The sequence below is a fragment of the Perna viridis genome, chromosome 6 (assembly GCF_037379345.1).
Source record: "Perna viridis isolate PV_CMFRI_1.1 ecotype Kerala chromosome 6, ASM3737934v1, whole genome shotgun sequence".
Classification (NCBI taxonomy): domain Eukaryota; kingdom Metazoa; phylum Mollusca; class Bivalvia; order Mytilida; family Mytilidae; genus Perna; species Perna viridis.
Genome location: NC_142450.1, coordinates 16,793,776 through 16,808,917, shown reverse-complemented (window position 1 = coordinate 16,808,917; position 15,142 = coordinate 16,793,776). Strand labels below are relative to the sequence as shown.

At 33.8% G+C, this 15,142-nt stretch overlaps 1 protein-coding gene across 3 annotated transcripts; it reads left to right on the top strand.

Moving 5' to 3' along the window:
- Positions 1-4,211: 4,211 nt before the first annotated feature.
- LOC148613878 (uncharacterized) lies at positions 4,212-14,050 on the top strand. 3 transcript variants are annotated; one of them, XM_088587525.1, is made up of 2 exons: positions 4,212-4,360; positions 11,155-14,050. In XM_088587525.1, exon 2 carries the CDS (start codon positions 11,157-11,159, stop codon positions 12,264-12,266), a length of 1,110 nt encoding a protein of 369 aa, XP_088443651.1. In that variant the 5' UTR covers positions 4,212-4,360; positions 11,155-11,156; the 3' UTR covers positions 12,267-14,050. The 3 variants fall into 3 exon arrangements, with proteins under 3 accessions (XP_088443651.1, XP_088443652.1, XP_088443653.1); XM_088587526.1 differs by lacking the exon at positions 4,212-4,360 and adding an exon at positions 5,488-7,699; XM_088587527.1 differs by lacking the exon at positions 4,212-4,360 and adding an exon at positions 9,736-9,860.
- The last annotated feature ends 1,092 nt before the right edge of the window (positions 14,051-15,142 follow it).

Here is a 15,142-nt window from a genome sequence, read left to right as displayed (position 1 = left end):
GTTTAGTGCCCGATTTGTAAATGTCTGGATCTGACATTGATAACTCTGTCAACTTTAGTTATACATTTGTCAACTCAATTCAGTTACATAAATACAGAATAATGATAAAAAATAAACGATTCCCCTTCTATATAGATACAAAATAAATTATATCGCCTTTTTGTGAAAACCGTAAACAAAAACATACAAACAAACAAACAAACAACAAATGAAATAAAAACAAATGATGACCCACCACTGTTAGATTTCACTCCTCTCTCGAAAAAGCATTTCTATAAATAGTTTATTCGTAATTAGAATGAAAAACAGAATGTGTTGGGGGATCCTGATTTTGGAGGAACAATCCAAAAGCACATCCTAGAAATTTGATGGATCAATATATTGAAAACTCAGTCCTTAAATGATCTCTAAAAGTATAAGGGTACGAAATATTTTATAACTAATTGAAAAAGGAGTCCCTTGCATAACATATTAAACCACCTAATTTCAAACCTGACTTTGCAAGAACAGTTCATATATGGGTTTTAGAAATTTGCTGGTGAACTACCTGAAAGTGTGATAACCTGACCCATATTAGAATAGAAGTTCGCCACTGAATTTCCAGGTTGTGCATATGAACCGTTCTCCCAAGCTGGAAATTCAAAGTTGGCAAAAAACGTCATGTAGTGGATCCCTCTTCAAGGTATCATAAAAAAAGTTCCTGGGGCAAAGTTTTACAGACAATTTAGGGTTAGTTAAACAACATACCGGTTAGCTCACCACCAAATTTCCGGGATATGCATACAATGTATGACTCGTTCTCCCAAACTGAAAATTCAAAGTTGGCAAAAAACGTCATATAGGGGACCCCCCCCTTTCCAGGTGTCATAAATCATTTCTTACGGCAAAGCTGATACAGGATTAATTAGTCACCATACCCGTTAGTTCACCACCAAAATCTCAGGGTGTGCATATGAACCGTTGGATATTTTATTTATTGTTCGCTAGCATGATCTATATTATTATTCGCTGGATTGGTGTTAAAGCATGAATGAGTATCACAGATATCACTCATCCCGTCGCATTTTTCTCAGCAACTACTCATCATACTGGCTTGGCATTTTAACACGTTCTTCCTGTAGGTATGCCGTATGGTGGGATCCTTTTCGGAAAAATTCGACAATAACTTTCTGTTTACCGAGGACTTCGTTTATTTTTGACATGTTTTGAAAGTTGAAGTTTTCGTCGCATTTTTCTCAGCAACTACTCATTATAGCGGCTTGCAATTTTAACACATTATTCCTGTATGTATGTCATATGGTGGAATTTATTTTCGAAAAAAAATCGACAATAACTACCTGTTTACCGAGGACTTTGTTTTTTATTTTACTTTATAAAGATTAGATTATGGTAATCCTTTGAACATATACGGTCATATATTTCCTTCAAACTTGACAGAAATCGAAAAATCTGTTAAAAAGGCTGGAAAACACTAGAATTTGTGCAGTTTTCACTTTTTTGACAATGGGCGCATGCGTGTTTATTGTCACGCTTCATATATGTATTTTGTGTATTATTGTCAGTTACAACTCCCATGAAAATATCTTGAGTGAACAAATATGTGGCCACTTCCGTCCCTCTCAAAAACCATCATAAAAAATGAAGATATTTTTAAAATCTTAAGATTCTTAAAAAGTTACATAAATGCATACTGTTATTTTGTGGAATAACGTCATAAATCTCGTAAAAAAATCAAATTTTATTCAGTGTTTTCGACCATTTTTCTATACATGTACCACTATTTAGGTTTATCAATTTAAAAAAATGCACAAATTATGACATCAAAACGGATCCTTACCGAACTTTTTCCCTTCGTCCTCTGAGTCAGTTGTTTAGCGGAATAAAAAAAAAGATAGTTAAGACTAGGCTTTTATTTTTGACGCCAATACTGCGCTATATGAGTGCAATGAAACCTCAAGCTAGCTTTTCCTTGACGTCTATGGAAGATAATCCGTGGATGGTAGAAATTGCAGGTACAATTGTGATAATGTTTTTTTCACATGTTTCATATTTGGGAATATTTTATGTTAAACATTTTGTCAATTTTATCATATCAAATTCACTTAAAGATAATATTTTATATTATATAAGGATTATACTTTATATTATATAAGGATTATATTTTATATTATATAAAGGATTAGAATTTAACAGTAGTCAATTTAAGGATTATTACAAATTAAATAGCTGTTTTTGTAAATAATCATGCAAAACCTGAAAATGTGATACACCCCAAAAAAGGCTACATATTTTTATTTTTGTAATTAAGTTGTTTTATGGGTCTATACTATGAAATGTGTAATTATTCATTCAAATCTGCCTGCTCTTAGGAGATAATCCACATTAAAAATCCAGTATATTCTATTGTATTTGAGCACCATTTACAGAGTTATCTCCCTTAATTTTGAAATCTACAGTGCATACTATATACTTTTTATCTCCTAAGAGTACGGGTTATATGAAAAACCACATGTTAATTTCTGTTTACTATGACATTTCAAACTAAATATCAAAAATAAGAATATGTAGGCTTTTTACCCATGAATCACATTTTGCATGATCCTTAGCTGGAGTGCTACTTAACAAGAAAGAAACCGGAAAGATACATAATATCTTTGACTACATCCGTTAAGCAACTCAAAATGATTTTATGAAGACGTCGACAACCTAAAGGAATAAGAGTATCAATTAGAAGATTATAAACGGGATGCAGAGAGCCGGAGATAATTCAGTATATAAACAGACTTTGCAGCCATTTTAATCACCTCTGATTTGCAATAAAACATATACATGTATCGGATTCTGTTCTCTCTCACTTATAGGTACATGTTGGACTTAAATTCAAATCGAATTTTAATTCCTTTACTTTGTTCATAGTAATAAATTCAAATTATTGAATGATATTTTACGATTTCACAGCAAAACAAATTTAGATTTTATTTAGTAAATTCCTTTTATCAGAAAAACAATTTAATCCTTATTGCTTAGTACATCGTTGTGTTACATTTTGTTTAAGTAGTTTTAACAAATCGTATGTAATTTTCTGATTAAAAATATTTTAGTTATGAGGTCAAGGAATCAAATAATAATAACAGGGGCAGATCCAGGATTTAGATTAGGGGGCTCACAGTTATCTAGCCTGAATCCGCCCCTGAATAATATATCAAATCAGTTTAACTTTATGATATATTTAGTTATTTTGAAATGTGTGTTGATTTGTTTATACATATTGTTATTTTAACAATGACTTCTGGTTTGCAATAAAATATATATCGGATTCTCTTCTCTCTCACTTCCAGATCTAGAATGAGCTAGTTCTACCCAAAGCCTTTTCGGCAGTTTTGTTTATGCTACAAGTAAAAAAATCAGCATAACAGAGTTATGCAATAAAATGTATTGTATTGGAGGATTTCATTCGTCAATTAAGATTTCTAATACGACGTCTTCATATCGTCAAACAGACTATGTCTGTACAACCCCCACCATTAGCACCTGCGCACTGTCTCTTTTCTTTTGCTGCCGCTTCGAGACAAAATACTCATTTAAAAACGTTTAGGCGATGATTTAACGGCTGAGAGGTTATCTAATTGAAATCAATTATATTAAATCCAACTTCCATACGGGGACGTCAAACGGAACAGCCGTAATTTTGGCTACGTCCAGGGAAATTTTTGTCACAAAAAATACCGTATTTATGATATTAGAAAAGAAATAATTCCTTCCGGGGGTAGATTTGTACTCATTTTAACATGGGTACGGCATTTATATTCGCTTATATAACACTGAGCGAGAGCGAGATGTTAAATGAGAATTTAAATGCCAAACCCATGTTAAAATGAGTACAAATCTACCACCTCCATGAATTATTTCTAATTGACGGTGACACATATCTGTTTACTGGCTCCGTGTAACCCCATTTTGCCACTGTTAAATCCATTATTCCAAAGCAACTTTCAAATACATCTGTGAAAATTACAATTACATTTCCTTAAAAAAAATCTGCACATGCGTTAAAAATTGAGACAGTCAATCGTGGAATTAACGTGTATTTTTTTTTTTGTGTTATCAAATACATCGAATATGAAGTTTACTCTTATTCCGATATGATTTAAGTGAGAATCGATACGAGTCTACTAAATACACAATGACGGTGAATTGATATCTAATTTTAGTACAAAGAGTATTATATATAAACAGCTTCGTTTTGTTTAAAAATCGATGGATGGCATTTCATAACATCTTCCTTGAATGAAATGTAATACTGTTACAATAAAGAAGCTTGTGTAACACATTTATGTGTCAGGGTTGCTTGCTTCCTAAGGTAAGTTAGTTTTCCTTAAATAAAGCATTATTTTGTCAATTGGTCTATGACTGGGGTTTTGGATTTTGTAGATCTGTCATCGATGAATCATATACAAACCAAAACTACAAGGAGATCGATGGATCACAAAGGGTATATAAATCCTGTCATTCTGGTTTCTCGTGCTATGTATATGCCTGACCCTTGCTTAGATACACGAATGATATATCTAAGAGTCGATCTTGCTTTTATACAATTCATGTCTAAACTTAAGGAGGTAGACCTAGGGTAAGGGACACAAGTCCTATAATCATTGGAACGTTTGTATTTACCATTATACATTAATCTCATGTAAGCATCAAAGTAACTTGGACTGATTTCATTCTGTTTCAAAGAAAAGCTTGAAAGGTTTTGGTGAAATTGAATATGATGCAAACATATCACTGATTTCAAGAGTTGTATCCTTTACCCTAGGTCTACCTCCTTAAAATGGTTACAGGACTGGTTATTTACTTTCATTTCGGGGGAATTAGAGGAAATTTCCCATTTTCTGACAATTTTATCAACACCCCTCCATGTAGATACTATAAGGGAAAAAATCAAGACCCCCTTTTTGGTCAAAAAGTTAAATGCTCCATTTAAAAAAGCAGAAGGCAAAATGACAAGTCCTGGGATCGGCGATGTTAGGGTACTATTTGCTTAAAATAACACAGTTTTCATAATGTACATTACTTAAGTAGCACTCCAGCCAAGGATCATGCAAAATGTGACTCATTGGTAAAAATCCTACACATTTTTCTTTTTTGATATTTTGTTTGAATTGCCATAGTAAACAGAAATTAATATTCAGTTTTTCATATAACCTGTGTTCTTAGGAGATTAAAATTATTTAGAATGCACTGTAAATAACTCTGTAAATAACAATGTAAATTTTCAACGTTGATTATCTCCTAAGAGCAAACAGATTTGAATGAATAATTTCACTTTTCATAGTATAGACCCATAAAACAACTCAATTACAAAACTAAAAATATGTAGCCTTTTTGGGGTGTATCACATTTTTGCAAATTTTGCACGATACTTACATAGACAGCTCCTTAATGATCCAGTACAAGAATCAGACGACACTCTATCGTGTGTATAGATTATCCATAGATTCAAGATCAATTAACCTAAGTGCAACGACTAATTGTTACGAATTTACTCGACACTTGTGTACGGTTTCACATTATTAGTGTTGGATACAAACGGGAGAATAATTCTGAGGGTCATAAAACACCCCTGTACGTTTTGTTGGAAAATTTGGTTAATTCCGTGCGAAATGTGGAAAGAACTGAACCAACAGTAGCATGGAAACCCTCGATTTTTTCTGGAACCTCTCTGGAATCCTCATTTTAAAATCTCTGGATCTGTCCATGGCAAGACAAATGAAGGATTTTAGGAACTCATAAACAAGTACAATAAAGGTACACTTCTGAAGATGAACGAACATGTTTTAATATGTAAGTCTCATAAAAAATTCATTGACATCTGTACAATTTTCTCCGATATGACGCAGTTGACCTTTATTGTCCTTAACGTAATGGAAAACTTCTCTAGAATTGATGGAAGTAAATGAGAAGTATGATGACGGTGCATTTTCTAAAAGAAGAAAACTGAAGTTCACAAATTGTGATGTTGCTTTAATGGAATTTTTATGCATGTACATGACATGATTCAGGAAATAAATTCGATTACAACCAGAAAATAAATAAATGTGTCTAAAAGCATGATGGAAGGGGTACGAAGCGCAGTCAACCGTAATAAAGAGTTGTAGATAAAAAGATCTGCCATCTGTTAAGCTTTAAAATCGAAGTAGAAATTGTACAGTGTTTTTACCTAATAATCTTTCCTTGAAAGTCTGATAAAAAGTAATCTAGCGTTTAAGAATCTGTTGGGAAGCACAGTGGGTACATACATTTCATCTGTTTACCCGTGGATATAATTTCATTATGTTTCCACAGCTGCATACAGCAGTATCACATTTCGGACAAACGTGTGACAGTTCCGTTGTGACGCAAGTGTGCAAACCAGTTTCGACGAAATATAAGAACATAATGTGCTGGTTGTCATAGTCCTTTCTGTATACAGATCTGTATTTTTGGAGAAAAGCATACATTTACCTCCCTTTAAAATCAACCACAACCAATTCTGTATAGTCCTTTATGTATACAGATATGTATTTTGGAGAAACCCATACATTTACCTCCCTTTAAAATCAACCACAACCAATTCTTTATAGTCTTTTCTGTATATAGATCTGTATTTTGGAGAAAACCATACATTTACCTCCCTTTGAAATCAACCACAACCAATTCTTCATAGTCTTTTCTGCATACAGATCTGTTTTTTTTTTTGGAAAAAAAACATACATTTACCTCCCTTTTAAAATCAACCACAACCAATTCTTTATAGTGTTTTCTGTATACAGATCTGTATTTTGGAGAAAACCATACATTTATCTCCCTTTCAAATCAACCATAACCAAATCAAACCAATTCAAGACTCTTGCAGAGACAGAGTAAATTCAATGTTCAATATATATGATTATATTGTTTCAAAACCAAATGATTTTATGATCTGTAGTTCATGTACATGTATTAAGAAATAGTATGGACATGCGGTAAAAGCTTGTCTGATGACCAAAAATATGAAAAAAGGACCGTTAAAGCATCCGCCGTGTTCAGACATAAAGCTCAGGTTAGTTGAGGACAGACAACAACTTAATATTCTGTGAACAAACTTCTCTTTAAATGGATCATGTCGGGTATTCTCCATTTGGAGTTATACGACAATTAATTATTGACATTCTTGCATGCACAGCTACTGTATCATATCGTAAGTGTATGATGTTGAACCTTCCTAAAATAATCAACAAAATATGTTAGGTGTTTAGAAGAATTTGCTCTTACAAGAGGTGTGAACAGATAAAGGGACAGATAGACAGATATAAAATGTGATTCACCAACATCCTCCAGAGTCTGTGGTGATAAAATGAGCTTTTATACATGCATTTGTTTATGTGCATGGTCTAAAGCTGTAACAAACATGATATTAATCGATTGAAATAGTAAATGGAACTTACTTAAAAGACTTTGATCAGGGATTGTATATTTTGTATTAAAAAATTATGTAATACATATATACATGTATTTAAACCAATGCTTAAAATTAAATAGGTCAGGTCAGGGTCAGAGTGATTTTTAACTTCACATATGAAAAGCTACTTATTTTTCGGGTCGCGAATTTTCTGTGTATAAATTAGTCACTTTTTCACAGTGTTCTATAAGGTAGATAGAATTGAAGACCTACAAAAGATAGGTAAGCTTTATGTTTCATTTGTGAAAATACCTTATACTCATCATATGGGATTGAATACATTAACAAATTCTTAAATTGTTCTAAATTCATGTTCAACTAATAAGATATTGCATGTTAATTTTAAAGAAAATCAAATTTTACTGAATTTGTACTGAAATGAAGAATTGCTTACAAAATAATAATGACAGTTTAATTTATAACTTTTTCTGATACAAAATGTTATTAGTTTTGCTAATGAAATAACACTTAAGTAACTAGGCGTTTAATTAGATCGATTCGTTAAGTAGATCAATTCGTTTGAAGTGAGCGACACCTGTTTGAAATTTTAAAACGTTTAAGCGGCTTTCTTTACGGTGCAAGTATCTATCATCTTTTTAGTAGTGAATAAAGCAGTTTTGAATATCTGATAAATTCTTAAATGTTTTACTTGAATCAAACATAGTGACGTCAATTCTTGCATCGTTTACTCAGATTGGAATTTAAGTTTTGTGTATATGTACTATAAGTGATTGCTTAATCCAAATATCGTTTACCCTATAGCACATACCCGATATTACACCTCTAGACCTATATCACATACCCTGTATCACACCTCTATTTACATTTTTTTTAAATTACGCAATCAAACACACATCAAAATCAGTTCAAAAAGGTCGGTTTTGTTTGTTTGTCTGTCGGGGTTTAACGTCCGAGCAGCAATATTTCAGCTAAATTTAGACGATGAAGATGAAATTGAACGTGGCATCTTTCCAGCACGGTGCACCACTATGGTTTGCGGTCAGGTTTTCCGTATTGTAGCCTGACAACCCCAGCATGTAACACGCCAGGGGTACCCCATTCCATCACCTGGGGGACACATCCCAGTTGCTCTTACGGCAGAGCGCCCTAGCCCCCGGCTATGGTTCTGAGCATTATTTAGTCGCCTTTTACGACAAGCTTAGCGCTGTTGCAGGCCTATTTTGTTAACACCTATACGGGGCCAAAAAGGTCGGAGTTCCTTGTTAAAATTGATTATAAGTTACACAAATGCACAAAGGACTACTAGCAGTTAACTGACATACCGGCACTATACTATGTTAAACATGCTAAAAGTTACAAAATGTATGCCCCCATCGTATGTAAAATCAATCCTAATACTTCCAATGCGGGGTTGAGAATCACGGTACATCGTTAGTCATTATATAAGAAGGATACAACTCGTATCTTGCCGAAAACTGCGTTTAAATATAATAGTGTATTAGTTTCTATGCAAAGACCCTATGAGCGAAACAATAATGCTATCTTTAACGATGTGACAACTATATCATAATAATTACATGTATATCTCTTACGAATTAGTCTAATCAACGGTTTAGTCAACTTATTGGGTGAGCTATGAGCTTGTGAGGAATATAAATCTGCACTGTACTGTAAGTGTGTTTCAAGTTGGAGTGCTATTAATAACACTAACTTAACGAAAGACGAATCATAAAAATAAACGCGAGTATCACCATCAAATACTTCTATTTCTATCAAAGCAAGACTTTGGCCATTCAAACTCCATATTTCTACAATGTACAACTAACGAGACCTTGACATTGTGAGACAAACAGGTTTCATCGGGACTTACCATGTCGTTTGCTATAACACCAGGAATACAAATACTCCCGCGCCAAAACGTCACAACGCAAATATCGGTACGCCATCATAATTAAAAATTTAAGTTGAAAATAGCAAAGAATTATGAATGATATATATGATGTATATAATTAATAGGATAATCAATTCATTACTGTGAATAACTAAAATATAATCACTCGTGCCAAGATCGCTTGAAGATTTAACTCGTGCGCGAGAGTTTTGCACACTCTAGGCGGGAGTGAATATATATTTTGGTTATTCACTCTTTCCAACTAATCATCTTTTTATTCTTACATTGCTCTATGTCCAATATAGTGATATTAGCACTTAGGCTAGTGGGATAAAACGTGACACGTTTTTTTTTAATCTGTAGACAAATGGTTAAATCATTTCATTTATTCTTTTACACGTAGCTGAACTTTGAGTTTCACACAGTCTTGGATTGACAAAATGTTCCTATACTTTCTCGTTCGGTTATAATCACTACACGGCTTGGACATTGATAGAACATTGAAATTTACCTTATTTAAGTTATTTAAGGGTAAGTATTTTTAAGAATCAGGCAAAATGGTTAAAATCAGAAACATGCATGTCAAAACCCCACCGATCTTACGATATAATTGCACTCAATTATGCTTTATCTATTTGAAAAGACCATTATTTGATCTCTGCATCTCTGGATTTGCTCAGAATTTTTTCAACAGAATGTTACCAAAATAAAGTTTTTGACAGAGTTACCTGCCCTTGAAATGTTCACTTCCAATTCATTTCAGTGACATTATTACTCAATTTACGCTAATAATCTAATATTACACAATATATTACATATTAGAGTTTAAATAATGATGCAATGTAAACAATAATAATAATAATGACTGAAAAGAAAAAAAGAAAATAACACACACACACACACTCACTTTCATGTCCTTTTGATGCATATAAAACGTCTTCTGTTTAATTTGTTGAAATATGAGGAATGTCTTACTATAACAGTCTACAATATCTCAGAAAACATAATTTCTTTCATTCAAGATTTAACTATAGGCTTTGCCAAAGACAAACTGTACAGTATGTCTTTCCAAAAAAAAAATTTTTAACACAATTTGACACTTCAATCAGTTTATCTTTCTGAAAATTAAAGACTCTGTCAACACCAAATTGTTTGCTCTAATAGTGATTCGAATTGTCAATTTCCTTCAGGTTATTATTTTTTGGGTAAATTCACCAATCTGATTACGAATGACAGTCCATTTGTCTTTAAAATATCACACTAAAATTCATGTTGCATCGTAGCAGTGCGCCAGTTTGCGTTAATTGCAGGTTTGTTGTCGGTTTACAAGGAACACCTGGAAGAATGAACACAAAGCTCTCAGATATCCTGCAAAACAGAACTACAAACTACTAGTTGGCCTTTTCCAGTTTCTAAATTAAAAGTCGAAATTCAATTTAGCGAACACTAGGTCGACACTGCCTGTTAAATTATTCAAAATTGAGTCAGGAGCTTAGTTTCTGGGCAACTAGTTCAAGAGAAACTAACATTAACATAATGACCGAAGACTTAAAGTATGATTTCAACAATAACTCTTGCTAAGTGGAAATTTCATGTAACAATCTGTATCTCAATTTTATCTCAAATTTTATCTCAAAAGCGCAACAACCAAATGAAAAGCTAAGACTGGTTATGCGATCAGTAAATGTTAACTGAACAAGAAATAAAACTGAATTCGGTGAGTTTTTGACATGCATGAATCAACTCCTGTCTGATTTTTATACAGACTGCTACTTAAACATTTACGTTTCTCTCTCAAAACGATTACTTTTTTTGTATTTTCCAGGTATGGACGCCATGAATGTTTACCGACGTGATAACAAACCACAGGTCAATGATACTACGGAAAGTGTCGTAAAAATTATCAAAAACGGGAACGAAAACGTCATGATTATTTATGACCCAGGCGATGAGTTTACTGAAAATGACCTATTTCCATTTTTTGCACAGGAGCAAATAACATTTACCATTTGGATGCAAATACCTGGAATGTTAAAACTAAAGTTCTTTGACTATATTCCAAAGAAAATTTTGTTTGTTTTATCAAAGGAAATGACGTTGTGGAATATTTTATCTTACCTTGCAACGGCCGCATGTTTATTGTACGGCGAGCAGTTTTATAACAGAATAGTCACTTTAGTCACAACTGGCGAATTGTCAAATGAAAGTGGTTGGATTTGTCTTAAAAATACAAGTGTAATATACAAAGATAAAGAACACTATATGCAAACACTTCTACATAAAATCCGATATATTCCTCCGCCATACTTCCGTTTGTATGATCAAGGAAATGACTTAGCGACCACACTGCGCATGAGTGGTATTGGTATGAGAAATATCGAAGCAGAGATTTTTGGACTTTTCATTTTGGTCGGGAAAAGCTGTGTACAAATAGACTTGAAAGAATTTCACAACTTCCGTAAATTACATAAGAAATACAGCACTTCAGATTATTTAGAACTCAGTGGTTTATTTAAGTTCCAGAAGACAGCAGCATACTTAGTTTTAAATGGAAATACAGAGAAATACTTAGCGGCTAAGCAAGATATCGCTGCAATATGCTCGTCTGTAGTGGAAACAATAGAAGAGAAACAGGAAATTTCCAACTGGGATATAGTATGCACTGTTAGAGGTCATTTCAGTGAAAAACAGGAAAAGTTTATTTCATCTCTTTACCCAACAATTTGGGCAGCAATGACAGGAAGATATGTTTCCAACATCACAGCACCAAAACATCCCGACTTTGAAGATGAGAAAAAACGTATAGAATCTTTTCCTAATGATTATAGCGCCGGGTTGAAAGTGACGAAATTTCCCGCGAACGTCTTGGAAAAGCTGGGTTGTTCCACACAGGAACTGGAGATCGAGGGACATGTTTTTTCTGCGGCTGCACAATGACAAACATTCGAAACCAAAGTGATCCTCTTACTAGACATGCGTCACAACATCCGAAATGCAGCTTCATACGTAGTAAGCTAACTCCAGCGCAGATAGAAACAGCAGTGTCCAATTTTAACTCTTCTGATATAAAGGATAGAGTAGCATCTTCTTTGGCTGAGAGATTTTCAAGCTTAGAGGCAAGAATTCGAACATTTCAGCAACACGAAGGAAACCAGGAAAGCTTACAGGAACACTATGCAGCTCTAGCTAAATCGGGATTCTATTACGTTGGTGGTCGGGACAACATACAGTGTTTTAGCTGCAGTAACCGACTGTACGTTTTCCCACCAATAGACTGCATTTGGGAGGCACATGCGATGGTTGGTCCATCGTGTAATTTCATAAAACGTGAAAAACCTGAACTATTGCGACAAATGCAAAAAATAATGAACTTTTCGATATATCCGGGACAAACTGTGGTAAAAATAATGAAAGAGACATATGACGAAGGAGTTATTCGGGATGAAAACGAAGTGATATTTCGGCCTTGGTAATGAAACGGACTCTAGTGCTGTTTCTGGTATCTCTTTTTTTTAGCTTGAATAAACCAAGAAAACGAAAGGCTACTAAGTACAACCTTAAGAACATAAGAAACCAAACCAAACAAACAAAATAAATTAAATGACGAAAAACCGGCAACAGGAAATAAACCCCAAATAAATACAACCCACAAAAAAATTGACTTAAAACCTGTATGTATAGCTAGAAATCACAAGAACTTGGAAACTGAAAACATTTGAGCCTCTTGATGCCACCCCTTGTTTACTTTAGCAACAACATTCGTGTCTTTCAATCGCAGAAGGGCAAAGTGTTCTACACAGAAAAGCAGGTTTGCTTTATGCTTGATTTCCTCATTGATAACATATTTGTCACATTTTGAGGAGTAATTTTCAACATGTTGGCATTCCAATGGGCACTAACTGTGCTCCTCTTCTAGCCGATTTGTTTTACATTTATACGAGACTGAATGTCTTTAGAATCTCGGAAAGAACAAAAATATAAAAGATGCAAAATCCTTTACCTTTACATACAGATATACTGATGATGTATTGTCCATTCACAACTCTTCTTTTGGTAAATGTTTGCCTTCAATATATGCACCAGAGTTCGAGATAAAGAAGACTACAGAAACGGCTTGTTCTGCATCTTTTTGTACCTACATCTCGATTTTGACAACACTGGTGGTCATCATCTAAGCACTCAAGTAATGAACAGTCAACACCATTCTTATATAAGATTGAGGCATGCGTAAACTGAAAGATGACAACGTCGTAAGCTCGATATGTTATAAAGAGAATAGGTGCATTGTATGGTCTATATGTCAAAGAGACAATAACCGCTCCGCCGGGATGAAAATGTCATCGAAGGGCCAACCATTGGTCTTTAATGAACGACGGGGAAATCCTTATACCACAGGACAGGCTGCAGTTGTCCCCAAAACATCATTATACACAGGTACAGCGAAAGAGTTGTCCCTATATACATGTACTCAAGTAACCTTAAAAATAAATTAAAGGTGAAAACGAAACAAGACATACAGAACCCAGAAATTCCCGACTTAGGACAGGCGCAAAAAATGCATGACACTTTTGGAGTTTAACAAGTGTTTTATATCCAGGACCGTTTCGTTCGGTTTCTAGTATGTCAAGACGCGAAATAACCTTTGAACCTTAGTTCAGTATAGTGTTCTGTAAGTGCAAGACAGAGTATTTTATATTGAAAATAAACTACATTAAGTATCATTCTTTGTGAGAGTCTGGCAAAGGATGGCACACCATTTTCTCAATTTGGTCTTCTTTATCTTTATTGGGTAATACAAAAAACAAATCTGCGTTTTGTTCATGTCCCGCACTATATACATAGTTTGCCTGATTCTTAGTCAGAGAAGAACTTAAAACAATCAGATGGTCTAATGATTCATGAGTATCCATTAATATCCGTGTACAAAGACATTATTTGATAAGCTTAATAATTTTATGACTGTATATTTTTTTCCTTACATTAGAAGAAGGGTACATGCAATAACAAAATTTAGGCAAAACTCATTTAACTAGTTTAACCCCAGCCCAGATTATATTTCTCTGCTCTTGTCCAAAATCAGAAGATGTCGGTTATTGATGCGTCTTCGAGTCTTTATTTGACTTTTTAGTTTGGTTTAGAAGAATGGTCATCGTTCTGTTACCGTGAATTTAATTAGTTTTTGTTCTCGGGGCGTTTCAGACCGTATTAGTGGCGTCCGACTTTCTCATTTACTTTTGTTACTTTGTACGTATTATTTTGGTTATTTTATGTTCTTTGTTGTGTGCGTCTGTTTTTGCTGTCTGGTATTTATCACTTGATTGCAATCTTCTGGTTTCGCTGGAATCGTGTTTCCCTTAAAAAATACATAGACATTGCCGCAACTTGATTCACTGCTAGACACACGTGCAATATGAAAATGCTTAAGGAATCGAATCAGTAAGGGTGCTTTTTGGTCGTAATTCAAAATAGTATTTTTTTGGATTTTCTAGCGGGGAACACCAAACAATATCCAACAAATGTACTTTTTCTCATTTCTGGTAGTCATGCACTTTCTTGAAAAACAGTTAAAAGCAAAAAAGATACAATTGTGACAGAAAGAGAAGCAAAACATTATTTGCCTTCGACTAGTTCCGGTTTTATTGTTGAAAAGGATTTAGAAAAAAAATTTCCAAGTGAAGTTATCAAATCGTATTCGTGTAGTATTACAATATTTTAACGTTTAAAAAAATTGATACGCATCAGAGAACAATTCAACCAAAAACATGTAATAAAATAGTCTGAAAACACCAAATCGATTAAATACTTGTCTACAG